General features: G+C 37.4%; 1 protein-coding gene across 5 annotated transcripts in view; it reads left to right on the top strand.

The window, feature by feature from the left end:
- The first annotated feature begins 527 nt into the window (after positions 1-527).
- Positions 528-24,543, top strand: part of RAP1GDS1 (Rap1 GTPase-GDP dissociation stimulator 1) — a 156,266-nt gene continuing 132,250 nt past the window's right edge. For 3 of the 5 annotated variants that reach the window (XM_082838431.1, XM_082838436.1, XM_082838430.1), the window contains exon 1: positions 530-700. In XM_082838431.1, the coding sequence (XP_082694557.1) occupies positions 697-700 (4 nt within the window). In that variant the 5' untranslated portion in view covers positions 530-696. Of the gene's footprint in view, positions 701-24,543 lie in introns of all 5 variants that reach the window. The other 2 variants (XM_082838437.1, XM_082838432.1) reach the window with 2 other exon arrangements.

Raw genomic sequence — 24,543 nt, 5'->3', positions numbered from 1 at the left:
CCAGTAGGTCTGTTTCAAGACGTCCGCTTTGCTTTCCGACCACCCTCCCAGGTCTGAGGAGGCCCAGCGTTTCCTCCTTCGGGAAATTCCCGCCTGTGCACCCGGGCTGCCCCCTAATAAACACCGGCCCGTTTTCCGGGTGTGGGTTGGTGGGGTCGAGGTAGCGAGCCGGAGGGTAATAGTTCGGGCTCAGGGTCCTTGCGCCCAGCTTTCCCGAGGCTCACCCTCCGCCCCTCAAGCTGCCGCCATCAAGCTCCTCCGCGGCGGCGCCAGCCGGCCGGCAAACACACGCCCACCAGCACGTTTAGATTCTCTCGCCCCGGGGTGGGGGGAAGGGAAGCACTGAGCATGCTCGGTGGGGAGGGCGGGGCGCTCCCGGACCGCGCGTCTAGGCGGACGCCGCTCCAGCAGGCTCGGCGCCTCCGCCTCCCGCCCGCGGAGCCGCGCCCGCCGCAGGCTGCGCCCGCCCGCCCCGCCCTACCCCGCCCCGCCCCCCGCCGTTCGTCCCCGCCGCGGCCGCGCCGCCTGCAGCAGCAGCAGCGGCGGCAGCAGTAGCTGCTCCTCCCCGGCGGCCGCCCCCCGCGGGTCCCTCCCTGGCTGCAGGAGAGGCGGAGGTAGAGTGAGGACACAGCGCCGCGCCGCCCGCACCGGAGACCTTCGCCTCGCCCTGCCGGCTCCTCACCCTCTGGGAGGACCATGGGTAAGTCATCCTTCCTCCCCCGTCATCGCCTGACATATTTCTCTTTCTCGGCGTGTTGCAGGGTGGGAAGCGTTTCTCGCGCAAAGTTGCCGAATTTCTCAAATCCACTGGTGTGAGGCAGTGACTCTTCCTCCGGGGAGAGTCGGCGCACGCGGAACGCACGCCGAGTCCGTGGGCTGGGAGGGTCCCGAGGCGGGGTGGGGTCGGGCCGCGGGGCCGGACCGCCCGCCCGGCTCTCGGGCACCTCGCTGCCTCGCCTCCCCTCCTCCATTCTTCCTGCCCGAGCCGGTGCTCGGGCACCACAGAGCCTGCCTCGCGGGCTCGCATTCGCTGCCCCATCCCGGTTTCTTCGGAGGCCGCCCGCTTCCTTTCTCCCGCGGCTGCTGGGCTGGAGGCTCGGGGCGGACCGCGAGAAAGACCACTTCACGTAACTTCCCTGCCAGGGCGACCTTTCCCCATCTTGGGGACTGCCCATCCCAAGGCGAGGAGGTGCGAGCAAGTAGTTTGTGCGGGAGATTTTACAACCTGCACGGAAATTATTTTCGGTGGGGGAGAGCGGACAGTCTCATAGGTTGAAAGGATGACTTGTCAGAGGCCACGAGGAACGTGAGGGAGGATGGATAGAGCCCGCTAGCTGTTGAATTAATGTTGGGTGGCTACAGTGTGCAATATTCCTGTGCTCAACCCATTTTCTTGGTTCCTTCGCCTGTCTACTGTAGCAGGGAAACTGCAACCTGCCTGTAACATGTTACCGAACTTACATGTTAGTTATTCTTTCCCAGCTTCACTTGTCGAAATCTCCATAACTCGATTTTAGTTCTTTCGCGTTAATATCAAGAGTTTTGGATATTTAAAAGCAAATATGTTTTATAAAACTGCATGTAATTTAAACCTAATTTTTTTTTCATAATATGTTGCTTAATTGTTAAGTTCAGTAATTGCAGAAACGTCTCTTGGATGCTGTAATGTAATTAAAAGACGAAAGTTTTAAAAAAATAGTAGCAATTTGGAATGCCATACTTCTGCAAGTTCCCCAGTTTGCTTCCATTCCTGTCTATCATAGTTTCCTCTTTTTAAAATTTGCTACATTGGCATCTGTCAACTCGGACTTTTCCCACCCCTTCCTTGCAAGTTATTTTAAGCTTGAGATGAGCGTGGTCCTTTCACCTGTCAATACATTGCCCAACACGTACAGAGTTAGGTCATGGCAACTCTGAATCTTCAAAGAAGTATCTGGTGTCGATGGAGCCTACTTGAAAAACAAATGCTCCAAGCTCTGATTCAGACCTTTGGCCGTATATGAGGAAGAGGTCATTGTTACAAGAGGAGGTGGTATGAATGAAAAATGAATCTAGGTCCCAGAATTTTATTTTCACTTGTTCAGTTTTTTCCTTTTTAATGTACTATTGGTATGCTGATAGATTTCTGTAAAAATCGGGTGGCCCATTTATATGTATCTAGTCTTTCTCTGGGAGTAGAATTTTAAATAAATATTAGTTCGGATTATTGGACACATTGTGTCTTTCCCTTGAACATAACAAAAATTTTCTTCTTAATTGTAGGCACAAGTTTGGCCTATAAAATATATTTCCCCATGTTTCAAGGTGAGCTAAAAAAAAGTCTGTTTAACTAAAATTTTAACTTACATGTTAAATCAGTACCTTTTCAGTAGAAAAAAATCCATTCTGTTGCAATACCAGTGAAAAAATACTTAAATAATTTACTTAAAAATAATTAATCTTGAAAATCTTGAATTCTTTACTTGATTTCAAAGAAACTCCAAATAGAAATCCAGAAATCCATCTCTCATTTGAAGCTTGTCAGATATACTTTGATTAAGCACCCTCTCTCCTTTTACCATTCTGTTTGTACCTTGCTGGAAGCTTTATAGCCCTTACGTAATCTGCTTTATAATGGAGTTGTTAAGGTGTGTGTGTTGTGCATTTAATCATGTGTTCCAGAAGGTGAAATTTGTGTCTTAGGAATTTTTGAGTCCTCTACAGTGCTTACCACATAGTATGTATTCAGTAAATCTTTGGTGAATTAATTGTTGAACTGGAAACCTGTCTGTTATTTTCAACTTGTGAACCTGAAAGTACGGGCTCTGAACAAACATTTAGGTTGGTTGGTATTATGGAGGTGCTGGAGATGTGAAGGAAGTGGGAACAGAGAAGTATAATTACGTTATGACTGCTCTTCTCTCTCTCAAAAAAAATAAGTTGGGTTGTCTCAGAGGTACGGGTTTTGGAGCAGCCACCAGGCAAGCTATTTCCTTCTACACGGCTGTTTTCAGTGGTTTAGTTTGTGATCAGTAGGTACGTACTATAATGTAAAACTGAAACCTTGGGAAGCAATGTTATATTCGAAGTCAAGGAAGTTATTATAACAATTCATATGTACATAAGGGGTATACTGATTAGTGGTAGGGGGAAAAATCACTTTTTAATGTCTTTTCAAGAAATAAATACGGTGATTTTTTAAAAAGATATTGTCGTGGCAGTGATTTTCCGCCATAAGAGAGTGAAGGAAACTAACTTCCTGTGTAGTCTTATGGACCATGGCTGTTATTTTATGTATATATTTTTTTATAAATTCAGCATAATTTTTTGAATATCAACCATATGTAATGTACTGTGGGAGGATAAAAATTAATAAAACATTTTTCAAGTTTCTTATAATCTTAACAGGAATAATGTTCTACATACACAGATAACTAAATAAAGTATGAGTGATACAAAAGACCTTAACATATTTTATAGTTTCAGAGGGTGGAGAGGAGTTTTCAGAAAAACGATGTTATTTGATCTAATGGTTGGTTAAGCTTCTGAAAGGTAGAAATGAACAGAGACTGTTAATCAGGATGGGAGCAGAGGGAGAGAAATGACATAAAGGAAGATACAGAGATAGAAACATTCAAACAGTTTCAGGATATGATTAAATAACCATGTTTGGCTGGAGCAAAAGGTAAGGAAATAGTGGGTGACAGAGATGAAAAAGTTGTAATAGGTAAAGAACAATTAATGGAGGACCTTGAATGCCAAGCCGACGAAGATTTTAGGCTTGACTTGTCTATTGAGGGACTGTTAAACTTTTTTTATAGGTAAGTGATGGAGCACATCTGTGGTTTAGGAAAATTAATCTGTCAGTTGAGTGCAGGATGGATTGGATGAGAAACTGGAGAATAATTCAGAAGGTGGTTGTTGCAGTTTGGGTGAAAATATATACTGTCCTGAACCAGCCTGTGGCAATGGGAATAGAAAATTGCAATAAAGAATATGGAATTAAGAAAGGAGTCATACATTGTTGCCTGGGCAATAATGAGAATGTGGGATCTTTTAAATATCTGTTTAATCCACGGGAAGAGGAAACGTGAATGAATAGTCAGTTTTGGACCTGATGTGTTGGACTATTTAGTTTGCCTTTTAGCTTCTCTGCTTCTTGATGACAGGGACTCTCATATTAGGTTTTGAATACATTTCCTAACACTAGTGTCTTGCATGTAGGAGCTATGCAGTAAAAATCAGTTGACTAACCAAAACTAGGTAAAAAATATTTAACAGTTATTTTAACTCTCAAGAGAGGATTTGAGCTAGAGATCTGGATGTTATCCACAATTTTCCTGAGATAATATTTGAAGTTAGGTAGGAGGATGAGAGTCAACAAAGAAAAAGAAGAAAATTTGTCCAAGGTAAGAATCTTGAAGAATGCCCCATTGTTAAGGAAAAAGAATGAAATGATTTGACACCAGAAAAGACAGTAGTAGGTAGGAGTGAAAGACTAGAATAGGCATATGGTTGATTTCAAGAGTGAATGGTCAATAATGGCTGTTGCTTCAGAACAGTAAGAGTAATAGGACTGAGAAAAGGCTCCCAGCTGATGTGGTTTGGTTAGGATATTACCTAGGGTATTTTCTAAAAAGCAGCTTTACGAGGTATGATAGCTATGGAGGTCAGTTGTAAAGGCTAAGTGGCTAATGAGTAAGTGGAGACAGAGTTCCCTATGTATAGTAGTGCAATATTCCTTGCCCCGTTTAAATATCTGTACGTAAGCCTAGTTTTGTTTAAACATTTTTTAAATGTCTCACTTTACGTGGAATGACACGTGCTATTTTTTTGCTGAACAATTTGTAATCTCACCATAGTGCGTCACATTTCTTTGACATTCCATTTTTTATGTCTTTGTGACTTAGTGTAGTGTACTTTCTGTTTTTGCAGTATCTGTCATGTAGAGGGAGTTTAGAAATGGTTTTATAATTTTACATGACAGTTTGCATAAAGGATACTCTACTAATGAATGGTTTTATCACTTTATTTATTATTCATCTTTGTGAATTTGGGATTTCTCTAGTTATATGTTCGCCTCTAATTATACTCTTAATTCATGGAGTTTTCTTTTTCTCTGTAGGTATGTATAAGCCTTATGCATAAGTCTTTTTTTGGGTTTTTTTGCTTTTTTTTTTTTGGCTTGCATTTCTAAGTCCTGGAATAGTTTCGTAGATAAATAGTTAAAATTGGTACTTTTGCTTATTCTTTATAAGTCAAGGTAGAGCAATAAAATATTTTTATAAGCTGATAATCACTAAAATTTATTATTTTAAAAGAGCATAGATTATATATTGACTAGTTCAATAATTTTTCTTATTGGCTTTATACCTATTTTGTATATGCCCACTTTTTTTTTTCATACGGGAGAGAGCTAGATTCATTATCCTTGGCAGAGTCATATTTTCTGAAGTCTCTAGTACTACTATTTGGAAAGTTATAATAGCCTTAATTCATTTTGAGAACCATAGAGTTTTAATTTTCACAGTGGAATGTTGGAGTTTCTAGGTGCCTTTAGGGAAATAGTGTGATTGCTCTCTCCAGAGATTCCAAATCAGCTGAACTGAACTTGGCGATTCTGCAGTTATCAGAGGCACCAACAACAGCCGTAAAGAATTATGTAAATTTTTAATATCCCCCCATGAACATCAGGAGGGATGGAGAAGGAAGATCATTTCCTTTGGGAACTCCATGTTAATTTTAGATAATCAGATGTTCAGATAACTAATAAGGAAAAAATTTAATTTAAAATGCTTTCCTAGACATTTAACTTGACAAACAGCTCGCTCTTATGGAGAGAAGAGCCAAAAAAAATTAAGGTATCAGAATAGGTTATAAAGTCTATTTTGGTTCTAAAATTCTGCAATTCTTTGAAACTAAACTTTGAAATATACTCAATATCATTGATGTCTTAAGTGTGTTATAATCATCCCTATATAACTTGTTTTTCTTTATTGTTCGAAGGGCAGTGTCTCCTTGAGGTAGAAACTTCTGAGTATGAACCAATTTGTTAGACTTGTCTAAATAGATGGCCTAAAATACCATTACCCCTGCTGGCTAAGATATGGATGCTGAATTCAAATTGCAGAGTAATGTAATTCTCTCAGTACATCTATTTATACAACTTTTGTCGGTAGAAGCGTTCCAGGAGTTAAAACTAAGAATTAGGATAGTGATAAATGGGAGTAGTTAAATTGAGCTGCTAGCCATAATTGGCTATACTTATAAATTCTAAAGTCCTTCTGACTTTTTGTTCACAAAATTAACTTTTTCCATATGGGTTCTATATCTGACCCCTTCTCTAAAGGCTGTTTTGCTCAATTTTGTCCATGTTTATGGCTTCAACTACTGTCTGTATGCTACTGATGCCTAAAAATATATATCTGGGCTCTATCTTTTTATCTAGTAGACGGTTAGACATCCATCCCTACATGCATAGTCAGTTCAAACTCATTGAGTTCAAAACTGAATTCATTATGTAATTTTTAATAATGATAACCAGAGATACGTTGATTAACGTTTTGCCAGAAGCCTTTCTCCAAAAAAGCTCTGATTGTGGTGGTTGATTTCCTGTGAATGCATAGTCGGGAAGAAGTGAGATGCAGCACACCATTATATAATATACCCACCATACAGACATAATAGCCTCATGAGCACAGATAATAATAAAAGGTAGTAAAGTAATTAAGTAGTGATGAGTTTTGACTATTAATAACTTTGTTTTAATATAACTTATTTAATTTTAAGTTTATAAAATTTTCGATAATGGCTATTTTAATAATTGCCTCACAAAATTCCGAAAAATTTAATTATCATTATCTCATGGGCTGGTGCAAGGAGGCCCCAGTACACCTTCGAAGTAATAATTATCATTTATTACCATTTATTAAGAATTATTGATGTCAGTAATCATGTTAAACTTTACATTTTTTTATATTTTTTTAAATAGTTTTAATCTCTTCAACAGTTCTGTGAAGTGGGGGACACTATCCCCATTTTATTTACTCAAAGAATTAAATAATTTATCCAAGGGGACAGAACTAAGTCTCTAAAATCCTGTTTGAGAGCATTGATTCTCACTCTTTAGCTTGCATAAGAATCACCTATAAGCTTGTTAAAAAAGAAAAATTACTGGGCTCACCCTCAGAAATTCTGATTCAGGAGGTGTGAGATGGGCCAAGAATTTGCCTTGTCAAGACATTTCCCAGACGATGCCGCACTTTGAATAGCATCACCATAAAGCAGAGGTCTGCAAACTTTTTACATAAAGGGCCAGATGGTAAGTATTTTAGGCCCTGTAGGCCGAGAGGCAAAATCAAGGCTATTACATAGATAAGAGTGAAACTATATATGAGAAAAAGCAAATACCCACAAAATTTTTATTGACTAAATTCAAAATATAACATGAATTGAACATGCTTGTAAAATACAGGTCTCCGAATGAAAAGATTGTAATTCCTTTTTTGAGATAGCAGTTCCCTTTAATTGGGACTTCCAGTTACCCTATCATCAAAATTGATTGCAGTTGTTCACTTGTTAATGCAGATCTGTAAAGGCATTTAATTGATTTTGTCTTTGAAACGTTTTCACACAGACAGGTACTACCAAATGCTGCTATCAATCATGGGCATGTGATCTTAATAATCACATTGATTGTATGGAAGGTATTTATAGAATTCTTTTAGATTCTCTTGATAGTTTCCATTTAGTATGCTGTTTACACTGCAGATTAACCAACTGAAAGTTAGATGGAAGTTCCTCAATTGCATAGTTAAATGGATTTTGATATATGGAAGTTTCTTTTGCACTTGCAGTGAGGGCTGAAAAACACTGCTGGAACTGTAGTTTGAGCTTGCATAATATATCTGTTGCACATTTGTATATGCACAGAGATCTTCTTGTTTTTAACTTTTGAGAGCGCAAGAAATGTATAAAGCAGATTGATGGTTACTTGTGATTTGAACAGTGTTGTCAAAATGACTTAACACGGTATGTTTCACATATAAGCACTGTTTTGCCTTGACTTTCAGGTCAGATTCAAGGAGACATTATCTAATCTGCAGCAAAATATCATTTCCAAAGGTATTCATTGTTTGATAATAATGGTTGAAGGCACTTCTTATTGTTCAGAAATTTCAGTCCCACCATTGAGCTAAAAAAAAAAATCTCTGTAAAACCGTACAACTGCTAAGCCCTTAAGCTGTTGTGTGGTAAGGCAAGTTAGGATATGCAGCTTCTATTTCTTATCAAAGTACAAACAACCGACAGTGGTTAAATCTGTGAGTGTGAATGAAGTTGATACCATTGGTTCAATCATACATGTTAGTTTAAAATATTTTTCCCACAAAATACCTGGTGATTAATAATATAATGAAGAAACATAGACTTTAAACACCTTATTTTCACAGACTTTATAAATTTATTCAACTAAGCCTTTTTCTGTTCCTCACATGTTTTTACCACCATCAGATGTCACACATCTTAATAGATTCCACTTCAGGTTGTACTGAATTAATGTTTTCTCAACTTTAAAAATATCTTTGTCTCTTCTGTGCAGTCTTTATAGAGGCTCTTCTTCAGTCACGTTCAGCCTTGACTTCTCGAAAATAAGCACACTATGCAGTATCACAAATATCTATCTGTTAATTTATCAAGAACCAAGGAAAACCTTTTTAAAATTATTTGCCTTGTCTTTTAATTGAATATTGATATTGCTCCCAGTGCCCTTACCTCTTCAGGTAGCTATTCTCACTGAAAGACTTTTCTTAAACGAGTTTTTTCCCCCTCTGGAAATGTTTCTTTGGTTGCTATAGTCAAAATAGAGTTTAATTAACTCACCACGAGTAAACAGCTTTCCTTGCTTGACTAATAAGTGAGCGCCTCAGAAACTTAGTTTGTTTGCAACTTCATTTTCTCTTTTTCTTTTTGTGAAGAAATTCTGCTATGATGAGGTACTTTGTTTTATTTATTTTTAAAAATTTTTATTGGAGTATAGTTGCTTTACAATGTTGTGTTAGTGTATACTGTACAGCAAAGTGAATCAGCTATACGTATACATATATCCCCTCTTTTTTTGGATTTCCTTCCCATTTAGGTCACAGAGCATTGAGTAGAGTTCCCTGTGCTATACAGTATGTTCTCATTAGTTATCTATTTTATACATAGTATCAGTAGTGTATATATGTCAATCCCAACCTCCCAGAGGTACTTTGTTTTGTATTTTCTAATTCCTCTGACAATTACTTTCCTATGAATTGTGAATATGATGAATACTTAGTCTGGTAATATAGATACATGTTGAATTTTTCTAGCGTAGCTATAGTGTCATTGTGTGATACAGTGGTTTGCCATTTCATTCAGTAACAAAATAATCCATATGTCACTTTAAACATTAAAAGCATGATATTTGAAGTATACTTTTTTTCTTCGTTTTGATGTGATGGTCAAAGTGAAATGTTGTGGTGTGGCAATACACATGGTACTCGAAACACTGAACAATCATAACTGTGTCACTGCAATTTGTAGTATGTCAAGCAACAGTTTAAAGTGATGAGAGTACCACATATGGTTGCTCTCTCAACGACTCACCTCTGTCATAGTGAAGTGAACACAGGTGTAGACAATAAATAAAGGAATGAATTATGTCCCAATAAAGCTCTATTTGTGGACACTGAAATTTGAATTTCATATAATTTACACATTATGAAATATATTCTTCTTTTGACTTTTTTCAACCATTTACAAATGTGAAACCATTTGACTCGTGGGTTGTATAAAAACAGGCGGTGGGCCGTAGTTGGCCACCTCCCGCTTTAGAGTAATGCTATACTACCTCACCTTTCCCCAAGACTTTTTCTCCATTATGCATTCCGTAACTCCCTGGTGGTATCACCGTTTATCCAGTCAACCGTTCCTAAAATTTAGAATCATTCTACTTCCAACACCCTTTGGGTTCCCTAAATTCTAATCGTTCTACCTGCTTGAATCAGTCCTCTCCTCCTTTCTCCACTGTAAACATGTCAGTTCACCTCTTGAAACCACTTTACTAGTCTAACAGATGTTCTTTCTCTCAGCATTCCCCCTCTTAAGTTCTTGCATGCTTCTAGAGTACTCTTTCTAAAATGTGAATCTAATCATTTCACTCCATAGATATTTTTTTCAATAGGTTTCCAACATGTATAACAGGGTTTCCAAACTCAAATGAAACTATGTGATTAAAGAGGGTTAAGTGGTGATCTTTTCACACATATGCACTTTTTCTTTTGCATATTAAATCTAAAGGAATATTTTATTTCCATAAAAATGTATGCTTTCTTTCATTTTTCTTGACAAAATGTCTTTTTGTCTTTCATTTTCTCACCTTTGATAAAAGACAAAGTTTAGAAAAATGTTTCTCTACCATAATAAAAAACAGCAATGAAAGCATGATGAATTGTAACTAACGCTGGGCCTCACTGAAGGGCTACAACAGGAAATGGTGGGACTATGGCCAACTAAGAGAGTTTGTGCCCAACCTAAAAGAGGAATGCCCTACTCAGCTCCAGCCAGTTTTGCCATGTACAGATGAGGGCCCAAGGAAGCCAGATTTTCAGACTTTTCAAAAGAAACCAGAGATTACACTTTTATCTGAATACTTCAGATTGTTAGTTTTCGGAATTGTAAGACCCAGGGCCTCAAACAATGACGTCTATCTGGCTCTGTCTCTTTCTGTCCAGATTATGGAGCTGAGGCTCAGTGAGATTAAGAGACATGCCCAATTTCACACATTTAGTTAGGGTCAGTGTCAGATCTAGAACCCTTATTTCCTAACTCCTTAACTAGTGTTCTGTTCATTATACTAGGCCAGCTCCAATCTGTTAATGAAAAAAAGTGCACACACACAGGGGCATGCGCACGTGTGTGCGCGTGCGCACACACACACACACACACACACACACATACAAACAAGCTAATAACAAGGATTTATTCAGGTGAATAGGATAGTGGAAAACTCTTTACCCATTTCTATTGCTAGAGTCCAGGCCCTTACCTCAGCTACTACTGAGACCATTTCTTAGTTGGCCTCTTGATACTAGACTGTGCTCTCCAGTCTTTTCTACGTGCTACGACCATCTTTTTTTAAGACACCACATTGATCATGTCACTTCCCTACACAAGATCTAATATTGCTTCAACTGTTGACCACATCAAGTCTAAACTCTGCTTAGCTTTCAAAGTCCATAGAAATCTGCTACCTCTCTTGTATTTCTCACTGCTCTCTGAAATACATCTTCCTTTATCCTAAATATTCTTCGTCAGTGATACCACCAAGACACCACTGTTCATGTTACCCCTTCTTCTAGAATAACTTTTCATATTCATTCTCCTTAGTCCAGCTCATGAAAACTACTTCTGACCTCTCATACTGACCTCTTATTGTTCTCTGGACACCTCTTACTTCTTGGACTTCTATAACACATTCAATAATTCAATAATTTTAGTTGATCAGTGTTTCATATTTCTTACTGGCATTCAGAAAATACTTGTTTGTTCAGTTATAGAGTCACTACAGATTCAGGTCAGTCTTCTCCTAATTTAACAGCATTACCCTATAGTGATGATAGACATGTCTGTAACAGAGCTTGCAAACCAGCAGTCCATGGTCCACATATACTCTGCAGAAGGATTTTTTTTTTTTTTTCGGTACGTGGGCCTCTCACTGTTGTGGCCTCTCCCGTTGCGGAGCACAGGCTCCGGACACGCAGTCTCAGTGGCCATGGCCCACGGGCCCAGCCACTCTGCAGCATGTGGGATCCTCCCGGACCGGGGCACGAACCTGTGTCCCCTGCAACGGCAGGCAGACTCCCAACCACTGCGCCACCAGGGAAGCCCCCTGCAGAAGGATTTTTTTAGCGAAGTTTTAGAAATTGGAATTAGTTGTCAACATTTAAATAATCAGGAAATTTCTGATAAAAATCTGCTTCACCAACTTTTCTTGAAAAATTAAACATTTAGGATCTCTGAACCTATATTTCTATTGGTGACAATCAATGATAATTGTCCTTTATGCAGGGTATAAGGTCCCCAGTTCATTACTTCTTATTATTATCTTTTTTTTTTATAAGACACTTCTTTTACCACTTTATTTTTATTGTTTTGTTTGTTTTGACCTCACCGCCCAGCATGTTGGATCTTAGTTCCCCTACCAGGGATCAAACCCGTGCTCCCTGCATTGCAAGCTCTTAACCACTGGACCACCAGGGAAGTCCCTCTTACTATTATCTTAAATCCTACAAATCTCACTTGGTACTCTCTCACTCTTGAAAGTGTTTAAATTTGCAATGTCTGAAATTTCTGTTATAGCTTTTGAACTACTAAAGAGTTAATTGTATTCAAACTTCTGATAAAATTGACTTTATATTACTTTTGAAAATTAATATTTATTTTAAAATTAAGAAATTGTTGTGAAAATTAAATCGTACAAGTAGTCAAGAGCAAAGTTAACTATCTGTGATGTATATGGTCATCAGTGATGATTAAACTGAATTTTCAATTGACCAAATGATACAAGAAATCAAAGAGATAGAGGATGGAATCTCTGCTTTTCCGTAAATTAATTAATTGTTTAGTATAACCTTTTGGCAAGTTAGTTCAGGTCTTTAAATCCCCATTTCATATATATCCTTAAAATATTACATTATTATTGAATAGGAACCAAATAATAGATTTCAATTAAAAATGGAAGGGGGATGCCCATTTCATACTAATATAAATTATCATATGGAAAACTTCAAGCTCAGTTTCCTAATAAAGACCTACTAGCCCCCAAACCAAGATCTGTTGCATTTTTCCTTTCTTTTTTGGCTCTCAAGCATAAAATACATTTTCTAGGGCAAATGATGGCATGGCATTTAAAAAAGCAATCGAAGTGCAATAAGACTGCTAAACTGTTTCTAGAGAATATTATTTTCTTATGTATTAGAAAGTATTTTCTAACATATAAGAATTATATGAACTTAAAATAATTGTATAAAAAGAATTACATAAAATCATAATTTAAACATTTTTAAATTTTAAATTATTTTTAAAAACTGTATAAAAATAGTTGTATAAAATAATTTCAAATAACTAGTAAGTTCCCTGAATTTATGGGTGGAGTTTTGTTTTTTATAGTCAGGAAAAAATTATAACCAGCGATCATCGTACTTCAACAAAAAACTGTTTTCAAAACTGTGAGAAGCTCACATCATCTAAGATTCTTCTTAACAACAGATTTGTCAGGTTGTAAAAATTATTTCCGTTAACTCTTCTGAAAAATATTCCCCTTCTAAGATTCCTCAAGTAACTCCATTATGAAAGATGAAACTGATCATTATAAGAACGTAAAACTTACATTGATGTATTTATGCTTCACAGAAATATAAATGTTGGTTTATCTTTAAGGTTATAAGGTGGACTCAGAAGCAAAATCAGAACAAAGACAAAATTTATATGAGCTGATTAACTTAATTTCCTTTTAGTTGCAGGAACACATTTTTGGGGAGGGTGGTGGTAAGCTCCCAGAAAAAGTAACTGTCAACTGTGTCACATTTCTGGCTTTTATATAGTTTGTGTAAAGCTCCATAGTCAGATCAGAAACACAAGATTACCATATTAGGCATTACAGAAAGTGACAAAGTAAGGAGTGCAAGTAGCCACATTTTTTTGCTTTTGAAAAGCTTAACCTCTAACTGGTAGATAAAGAATAATATAAAAGAATGAGTAATAGAAAGAGATATGGCCATAATTTGGATTCTTTTTTTTTAAATTAATTATGTTTAAATTTTATTATTTGAGTCAGGTCTTCGTTGCAGCATGCAGGATCTTTAGTCACAGCGCATGGGCTCTTTGTTGTGGCGCACAGGCTTCTCTAGTTGCGGCGTGTGGGCTTTTCTCTAGTTGCGGTGCACAGGTTCCAGATCACGTGGGCTCAGTAGTTGTGGCACGCGGACTGAGTTGCCCCATGCCATGTGGAATCTTAGTTCCCCGACCAGGGATCGAACGCACGTCCCCAGCACTGGGGTGTGGATTCTTAACCACTGGACCACCAGAGAAGTCCCCATAATTTGGATTCTAGAAAAAGAGAAAACACCTCCCCCCCCTAAGAATTTGAATGAGAGGATAGATCAAATTTATCTTTTCAGCACCTAGTACAGATTCTTTGAAATATACAAGTGCTCATTACTTACAGTCATCTGGAAAATTTTTCCTAGAATTTACTTACTTATTCAATTAAACACTTACTTGTACTAAAAAGCGTGGTACTACCCTTGAGATGCTGTGGCAGAGACTGCTCCCTGATACATTTCATTGTGATTTTCTTTCTTGTTTTTTGTTTTGTTTTGTGACATATTAAGATACATGGACAGTCGTTAGCCAGTACAACTATCTAACATGGTTGGGTTATAAATTCATTATTGAAGAGCTTTCGTCTATACAAAAAAGATACAGGTAGTCCTTCTTTGTACAGCTCTGGTATGCATGAGATCTGCATGAGGTTCACTTAATTGCAGTACGGTGCAGATTGCTTGGTCAGTGAGAAGTGCTTGGACTGTGAAGACACACATGTCTGGATTTATCCCAACTTTGACACTTAAGTTTCTGGGCAAGTTCTTCAGCTGCTGAATTCAACTTTCTCAGCTGTTAAAATACAGGTAATAATAACACCTATTTCACAAGGTAGTTGTAAATATTATGTAAAATAACAATCATATAAATTTTAATTTCTATTTCCAAAGCTGAAAATACAGTCATTTTTGGGAAACTTTATCTTATATTCAGAGTTAAAACCAATCAAAGGGTGTAATGCTCTTTGTTGTATTATTGTAACCAAATTATGTAGTGACTATTAAGTTACTGTAGCAGATTATATTTTCCAAAGGTGGCCACAACAATCTCTTTTGGCCCCAGGTATTCTTCTAAATCTTGCCACTCTCCATTGAGAGTTGGGGAATTCTCTTCCTGTTGAATCTGAGCATGCTTGTGACTCACTTGTAACCAATAGAAGACAGCAGTAGTAATGCTGTGATTTCCTAGTCTCAGTAGTAAAAGGCATTGTTGCTTCTACCTCATTTGTCGAGACACTGGCCTGCTTGGAGCCCTGAGAAGTCTGAGACCCTGAAGATGCCATGCTATACGGAAGCCAGGCCACATAAGGAGGCCTCAGGTGTCAGGTCTCAGGTCAGCAATCCTAACATTCAGGTCCTTCCAGGCCAATCACCAGACATGTGTGTGAATGAGCTATCAGATGATTCAGATGATACCAGCCTCAGCCGTTGAGTCACTCCCAGAGACGTTCCTGGCCTTTGAGACAGCATTGAGGCCCCAGACCTTGTGGAGAGAACACAAGCCATTCTCAGTGTGTCCTTTGTGAATTCCTGGTTCATGGAATCTGTGAGAGTAATAAATTGGCCTTTGTTTTATGCCAGTAAGTTTGGGGTGGTTTGTTATGTAACAGTAATAATTGGAACAGTTATAAAATGTGAAAGATACATTGTTTCAGTAAGAAACAGATTGCTGTTAAAACTCATTAAAGTGGGAACTACCTGCTGAATAAATGTTTACTGATTTTTTTCTTTCATTTCAAATGAAGATAGCCTAACAGAGAATTTTTTCTACTAAGTAGCATTTCCTTATGGTTTATTTAATTGTTCTTTATGTGACATTAATTCCCTTGAAAAAATGTTTGTTGACTGTCTTGGCTACCAGAAAAGAGATATACATGTTTAAACAGTATTATAGGTTTCACTATAACTTTTTCATAAATGTTACCTGTTTGGCTAATGAAAAATGTCAGTCAGTACTTTTAAGTTAATAAGGATAGTTACCACTAAAAATTACGTATTTTTTTTCAAAACCTAATAGCCTAATAAAATCTCATAGGAACAAAGGAATATCTGTACTCCTCTCTCCAAATGAAAATTTATTATACCTGATATTAATTTTAATGTTAATCTTATATTCGTATATTTATTAAGCTTATTTTATATATTTGACAAAATTATTTTGAGTCTGTTTCTTTCCTGTCACTGTTGGAAGACAGTGGGTTTTCTAAGTTTATTACCACTAAATGAAATAATACTTTCTCATATAATTACCAAAGAATTTCAGATACATAGTAGTTATTAGATTTTCTAAAATAATACTATAATGATTCTAATAATAATGGGTACTTTATTAAGATCATTACCATGAGAAAGGTAGTTAGTACTATGGTAACATTTGGATTGATTATGCTTTAAAGTTTGTGTGTGTGTGTATGTGTTTTTAAATATAAATAATTGCATAAATAGAGTGCTTCTGGAAGCATGCACAAGAAAATGTTAACATTGATTGCTTCTGGGAGTAAATTGAGACATGTGAAGGTAATTCCCACGAAAATAAAATTAAAACTAAAAAAAAAAGTTTTCTATACTATGCGAACTGTGTTGTATACATCTTTGTATCTTTAGCACTTAGGGCAGTGTTTGATGTTTGGTAGATGCTTAGTTCATATTGTTGGATGAGTAGAAGTTTGAGGTTATCTTCTTAACCTTTATTCACCTGATACATAGCATTCGTGATCTGATAGACTATGATATTGTTCACTGAAAGAGCTAATATTCTTACTTGTTTGCCACACAACTCCTCATTTTTCTAAGCCGACTATGTATATATCTGTATCAGTCTAGGTCCAATCAGAAGGCACACCACCTAATGTTACATTTATACGTACGTATAGGTATTATGACAGGAAACACGAGGTCTGTAGATCTTAGAACAGGGTTTATTACTCATAGAACATTTTAGTACTGGTGATTGGTGCACATGTAGCAGAGAGGAATTTTAAGAGAGGAATCCTAAAATTACGACACTGAGAGCTTATATTGGGTTGCTGGCACATCTGCCATTCGAGGAACACATGCACACATACCCCTTATCTTTGCTCTTGAATTAAACAAAGCCTCTCTTGGGAGAGGGATGGCATCTCTAGGTTTGTTACCCTAAAAGTAAGCTAAAAGCAAATATCTGGGAAGAAGAGGGCAATGTTTTACAATCCTAGAATGTGTCCATTCTAAGGGTGGGAGACTTATCTTTATTACAGGTTATCAACTTCCTTTGCTCAGAATGCCCCAAGAGTGCAGGAACACCATGAAATCCAGGGAGAATTGTCTTTCAACACACAGTAATTTAAACAGGGGACATTTGAGGTAAAAACTATTAAACAGTAATTGGAGAGTAACTTTAAAGGTAGATAGCAAACTCTAAAGTGTTTGGTGCAGGAGTGTATCCAAGAAAGCACACACTTCTTTGGAAGGGTGAATTCTCATTAAAAGATATAGTTTCAGGCCTCCTGATGGCATAGAAGTTCACTGGGTTGCCCAGGCCAGAGCTGGTCCATACCCATCAGACCTGTAGGAGACTCCTGGGAGAACAAGCAAGCTGGGGTTGATGGGTGGCACACAGATAGTTGGGCATGCAGAGGAAGTTGAAGCACCCCTTTCAGGTACTACTGGAACCTGGAGCTGGAGGAGCCCTCTTCTGCAGGAACCCGGCACACTTCTGTGTACAGTTTGGGCTGGAGTAGCTCTGGATAGCCAGCTCCACGGGGCTTCTGGCACACATACTTCCAGGGCTGAGAGATGGTGTGGGAAGCAGTAACCGGGGCTGGGATGCAGCCTTGAGTTGTGTGGGGCTGTTGTACACAGCGCTGCTGCCTGAGCTGAAAGCTGGAGAAAATGTATGGTGAATGCTATGACTCGCAGACACTTCACACTGGAGAAAATTATGCAGGCTGAGCAGGAAGGAGAGCACCTTCCTCTTCAGTGCTATCCATTGTCATCTACAGACAAAGCTTGTATCATGCCATCTGACAAAGGAGAAATATGTAAAGGGCCCAGATTCTTTTTTTTTTTTTTTTTTTTGCGGCGCGCGGGCCTCTCACTGCTGCGGCCTCTCCCGTTGCGGAGCACAGGCTCCGGACGCGTAGGCTCAGCGGCCATGGCTCATGGGCCCAGCCGCTCCGCGGCATGTGGGATCTTCCCGGACTGGGGCACGAACCTGTGTCCCCTGCATCGGCAGGCGGACTCTCAACCACTGTGCCACCAGGGAAGCCCCCAGATTCATTTTTGTAGATCAGGCAATAAAGGTGAATTTGGAGCTGAGAGACAAATAGGTTGATAACTGACTTAAATGTCTCTTCATCCTATTGCTTGAATTTTATTCCTTTTAAATTCATGGTACATCATAGCTTTAAGTACAGATATTATCATGCTTTCTGTTTTATATATTTAATTTTTTTCTAAATTCTCTTGTTTTACCTTGACCCTCACATTTCTTTCTGCTTTCTGTAGCAGTATCCTGGGAAAATATTCCTTTGTGGGCTCATCAGTTACAGTCCAGACATTATCATTTTTATTAGATTTTTTAACTTCTTAATATGTTCCTTAATATATGCCTATGCTAAATTCATCTGTCACATTTATGACTACTTGTTTATATATCCTTTTTCTCTGGTTGGCATTTTATTACCCAGAAAAGTTGGTGTTGCCTAAAAGTTTATAAATTTCAGTGTATATTATCTTTCTTGTATTTATTCGGTTACGAAGTGAGACTATTTGCTTTGTACCAATCTTAATGAAGTACTTCTTTATATATTTCTCTAGCTAAAGAAAGTTCCATTTATGTAGGTCTTTTATGTCAATCTTTAATCTAGTTCTCTATTACAAAGCATTATAAAGCAGGGTCTTTGCTTCTTTGTCCATCTTTATAATTGATTAGTCACAGTTCTAAGAATACTCTAGTGAAGAATTTGCTCGGGACTGTTTGGAAGTATAAGTAGATAGCCCCCAAACACTTCTGTTTATCTTCCTTATGTAGCTTTTTAAAATTCCCATATATTTAGGCAGGATTTCCTCTTATTGAAATTATATTATCTGTCTCTTGTCTGGTCTTCCTCGCCTTCCCCTGTCAGGCATATCCTAGAGTCCAGGGCAGAGCTTGGAGGCAGGATATCTTTTACTCTTGAATCTAAATGCCAGGAGCTGAAGCATTATAGGCAGACACTTTAGTATCCAGGAGGAGTAAAAGGTCACAGCTAAGATATTAAATCCAAGATCAATGTACTATTCTGAGGGACTAAATAGAATATGAAAGCCTGAAGATAAATGGGGCCTGAGAAACTGGGAAATGCAGGATAATGAAGTGAACTGATAAAACATTGTTCCGAAGAATCTGGTGGTAGAATGCTGATACTGTGAGGACTCAGTTAATCTGCAGGCACGTACCAGGTATAGGGAGCTGGAACAGGGTAAATATGTTTCAAGTAGCTGTTTTTATGTTTAGAGAGTTTCTCTTTTGTTACAGACTCAATTAGCTTACCTGTACAGAAGTCAAGTTGGAAAGTATATAGTTTCCACTTTCCAGCATTTTCTGGAACTCTTGTGTATAGAGATCATTCCGACAGTTCTACACGGAAGCTGTTTGTAATATGACAAATTACACGGTTTCACCGACATTGTTCTAGTATAATTCTTGGGTGTCTTTAAAATTCTTTGACAAATGCCATTGTGCTTTGTAGATTTATCTACATTGATTTTCTAAGTTGGCTTACAATATCCTGGGTGTTGACAACTATTTGGTATGGTTGTATTTTAAATCTTTCTGTTAGGGGATTGTTGAGGAGAAGAAATCACCCTGGTATTTTTCTTGGTCAGTTCTGGGTCAAAGAATTAATTAAGCTTGAATCTCAGCATAAATCATTCTCTTAAAAAAAGCTGAAATATTAACTTATTAGCAGTTTGTGTCATACTATCTGCTAAAGCTATATTTGACAGCTATAAAACAGTGAGATCATTCTTGAACTCTAAGTGAAAAGGTCTTTTGGCATTGTGTGAAATAAAATTTTACAAACTGTATCTTATCCAAATGCTCTTATCCATTATGGTTTAATATTATAGTTGTGAAGATCATCAGTCATACTCTTGACCCTCTAATCAAACATGACATCTTACTAAGACTGTAGTGTTATTGGTTCAGACTAAAATAGACTTTAACTCCATTTAAGAATGCATGAAAAGTGATTGCTCAAAAAGTTTTTATCCAATTTCTGAAATAATTAGAGAAGAAAAAGTGAAGCGTAGTCATTGTTTTTAGAGTAACGTCTTTTAGTGTAACATAAAAATATTTCTTAATCATGGCAATTTATGCCGTAATCTGTAATAAGAAATGCAGGTACAAATAACTCAGTAAAGTAGGTTTTCAGGATTTATTAGGTTTCTACTATAGGAGAGCAATGTGAGTATCCTAGAAGAATCTCCTGTTGTATAAGAATGTCCCATCAAATAGTAGAAATAGTAGAAATAAACTAAAAGAGTTCTATGAACCTAGGACTATAAAACTAGCAAAATGAAAAATACAGAAGAAATAGAACTGTACAATAGTATATAAAAATGATTTCTTAGTTAAAGAGATTTGTGAACTTGATTATGAAGTTAAATTTTGGAATTCATCTACTTACATAGTTCAAACCGTTGACATATAGAAGAGATTGATTAAATTCATCTAAGGCCTTATATTTTTATGAACTCTTAAGTTAGTAATCTTGTCTCAAGTGAGGGAGGAAGTAATGTGAGATGTGCAATTATAATCATCTTGTGGAGTGAAAGAAGCATATCCAGTAGATAGATGTGTGGATAACTGGCAAATGGGCACAAAGTTATGATGTCTTTGCAACCTGGAGAAGTGTATTGGGAGAGAACCCACATGTATGAAGAGGTATGACTACATGTTAAAGTAATGAATGAATTAAGGTAGAAATTAGGAGTTTAATATTTATGAAATTTGTTTTGGAGTTCTTTCATTAAGTAAAACAGTTTCTATGTCTTTATTTGTTTCTCTCTAAATATTACAGATATTTCTAATTCTCCACGTATTGCCTGAATTGCTGTTGAAAATAAATATTGCACACATGCATTTTGAACTGTTACAGTTTTGCTCTGGTATCTCTTTTCCAAGTCAAGTTCAGTGTTCACTAAACATTTAGTATTTAGGTAGATTCCTCTTAGAATGCTTCTGTGGAACTTAATCTTGGAAACGAATTTAAAGAAAATGGCCTATTTACATTAGCTTTATATTCACTTTAAGTTTCAAATTCTTTATTCTGTGACTAAACAATAATTATGAAGATAATAGTAAATGATTAAATTTTAAATCTTCTCCTAAGTTCTCAGGTGTTCCCCCCGCCCCCTGCTGCCCCAGTTGATATTTTGACCCCAGAAATCTATAGTAGCAGCAGTAGTGACTGAATCATGAACTTTTCTACTTCACCTTTTTTTGCTTGCCAAGAAGTAAGTCCCTGTTTTGTTAGGTGTGTATGTGTGTTTATATGAGTATATCTACCCACCTTCAGAGAGTCATAGAGGATGCAACGGTATTAAGGGCAGAAGAGAAGGTTTTCTATGTTGAATTTTAACCTAAAATGATTAACTTGGCCATGAATTAATTGAGTTCAGAACTATTTTCTCGTTTGACCCTGTCTTTCTTGGGAATGGGTATAAACATAAGAAAAGAAGGGATAACACGATCTGTTTTTTACTAATCATAATTTTATATACAGAAAACTCAGGAAACTAAAAAGTTCCACTTTTTAATAACCTCATATTAATAAGAGAATTTGGCTGGTTATGAAATAATTATACAAAGTAACTCTTTTCTACTCTAGGCATAAACACCTACACATGATAATGGGAAAAATTATTCAGTTCTCACTAATGAGAGAATTTTTAAATATGTTGAAACAAATTTAATAATAAATTACAGGATCTATATAAAAATAGAACATTTTACTGAGAGACCCAAAACAAGATCAGAATAAAATGAAATACGTACATTTAGTGGAAGGGAAGACTTCATAGTGTGAGAATGCAAATTATCCCACAATTAAAATATAAATTTAACATAATTCCAGTTATAATCTCAGGAGGGTTTGTGTTCATCCATTAATTCATTTGCTGTGGAATGATTAGATGAAATGATGTTAAACCTCTTATGGAAGAAGAAAATCTGAGTAGTCAAGATAGCTGAAAAAGAACATAGTGGCAGGACTAGCCTTACCAGGTATCAGAATATTAGATACAGCCAGTGTAATTACTTAGATATAGTGTTGGTATAAGAATAGACAAAAGGTCACTGGAAAGAAAAGAAACTTTAGAAAATACATTTCTGTATAAAGAGACAAAGGTGGTAGTTTAATTCTATGAGAAAAGGATGGAGTATTAAAACTACTCCTGACACAAGAAAATAAAAGTACACCCTAATCTTAGGCCACATGTAAAAATGAATTCCTGTGAATCAAATACTTAAATAAAAACTAAAAGTATCATAATAGTGTAAGAAAACTGAGGCATTTGCTGGGAGCTCAAGAGACTTTCTTAATCACAGGTGGAAATCCAGATGCTATAAAAGAAAATTAGGAAAAAATACATAAACAATTTTAGTGGATTAGTAATAGATTTAGAGAAAAAAGTTAAATGGATGACAGACAAAAGGTTAATGTCTATACTGTACAATAACAACAAGACTGACAAACCTATTTGAACACTAGGCAAAGGAGGTGAATAAACGCTTTACAGGAAAGCAAATCCAGTGGCCAACAAACATGAAAAGATGCTGATATTTATAGTGGTTAAAGAAATGCAAATTAAAATAACAATTACATATCAACTCTAAACCCATCAGACCATCAAGAAATAGATATCAATATTTATTGATAGCCAGGTTATTGGAAAGAGAATACTTTCAACACATCTGGAAGAAAAGTGAAATCTTTCATCCTTTTCGGGCAGCTGTTGGCAGCATCTATTAAAATTACAATATCAGCAATTCCATCCTGGGAGCCTATCCCATAAAACTAAAAGTACTTTGTACATGTATAATGATGCTTATTGCACTAGGGGTACCAATGACCAAAATGAAACACTTTTAGCAAAAGAAAGTGAAAATGTATGTGTACAGGAATGATTGAATAAATTGTGGTGTATCTGTACTATGAACTATGGTAGTTATTTAAAAACATGAGTTAGAACTATACAGATTGACTTGGAGTAATTTATAAGAGTTATTGAGTGAGAAAATCAAGATGCAAAAAAGTGTGTATAATATAATCCCATTTTAGTTAACAGTTTCCCAAACTTACTGTATATTTTTATACATGATTATGTGAGGATGTAAAAAAACATGAACGCTTAAAAAACTTAGGTTATTGACATATAAATGGAGAGGTTGATATGGAGACAGGGAAGACCAGGCAAAAAAGATGTTATCACATTTATGCATTTTAGTTAAGCTTTGTGTGCGTGTGTAAAATGTTAAATAACATTGAAAAAGCAAATTAAAAATAGACACAACTGGGACTTTCCTGCTGGCGCAGTAGTTAAGAATCCTCCTGCCAATGCAGGGGACACGGGTCCGAGCCCTGGTCCGGGAAGATCCCACATGCCATGGAGCAACTAAGCCCGTGCGCCACAACTACCGAGCCTGCGCTCTAGAGCCCGTGAGCCACAACTACTGAGCCCGTATGCCTAGAGCCCATGCTCCGCAACAAGAGAAGCCATCACAGTGAGAAGTCCGTGCACCACAACTAAGAGTAGCCCCCGCTCGCCGCAAGTAGAGAAAGCCCGCCCACAGCAATGAAGACCCAGCACAGCCAAAAATAAATAAAATAAATTTATTAAAAGAAAAAAGAGCTTCCCTGGTGGCGCAGTGGTTGGGAGTCCGCCTGCCGATGCAGGGGACACGGGTTCGTGCCCCGGTCCGGGAGGATCCCACATGCCGCAGAGCGGCTGGGTCCGTGAGCCATGGCCGCTGAGCCTGCGCGTCCGGAGCCTGTGCTCCGCAATGGGAGAGGCCACAACAGTGAGAGGCCCGCGTACCGCAAAAAAAAAAAAAAAAAGTAGACATAGCTGGTGAGTGCCATTAAATTCTGTTCAGCAGTTGTTCACTGAATGCTTACTGTGTTCAAGACAGCATGGTGGGTGTAATGAGCAGTACAACTATGACAGTTATTAATAATTATTATATCAACAATCATCAACAGTGCTTGATTGCTTAGTGCATGCTATATAGCCTGTTCTAAGAGCATTATGTATAACCTCATTTGATCCTCACAACAACCTGATGAGGTGCTTATTATTGTTATCCACATTTTATATATGAGAAGACAAAGAAAATAAGCTTGTGTAGTTTATGCAGTTTAAGTGGTGGAACCAAGATTTGAACCCAGATGGACTGACTCCAGAGGCTATTAATCATTAAAATATGGTGCCTTTTTTGTCCATGAGTTGCTTATTATGGTGAAACAGTGGCAATATAGAAAACGGTGAAATCCATGCCATCATTGAGGTTAAGAACAAGATATGGGAGCCTAGAAAAGAAAGGAGTTGGTCTGACTGCAAGAATACAGAAGATTTCACATCAGAATCGAATATTAGTTGACTTTGCAGAGTAAGTAGTTATTCTATAGATAGA

This window comes from Leucopleurus acutus (genome assembly GCF_964270905.1).
Source record: "Leucopleurus acutus genome assembly, chromosome: 4".
Classification (NCBI taxonomy): domain Eukaryota; kingdom Metazoa; phylum Chordata; class Mammalia; order Artiodactyla; family Delphinidae; genus Leucopleurus; species Leucopleurus acutus.
The sequence above is the reverse complement of the archived record's forward strand: the minus strand, read 5'-3'. Positions and strand labels throughout refer to the sequence as shown.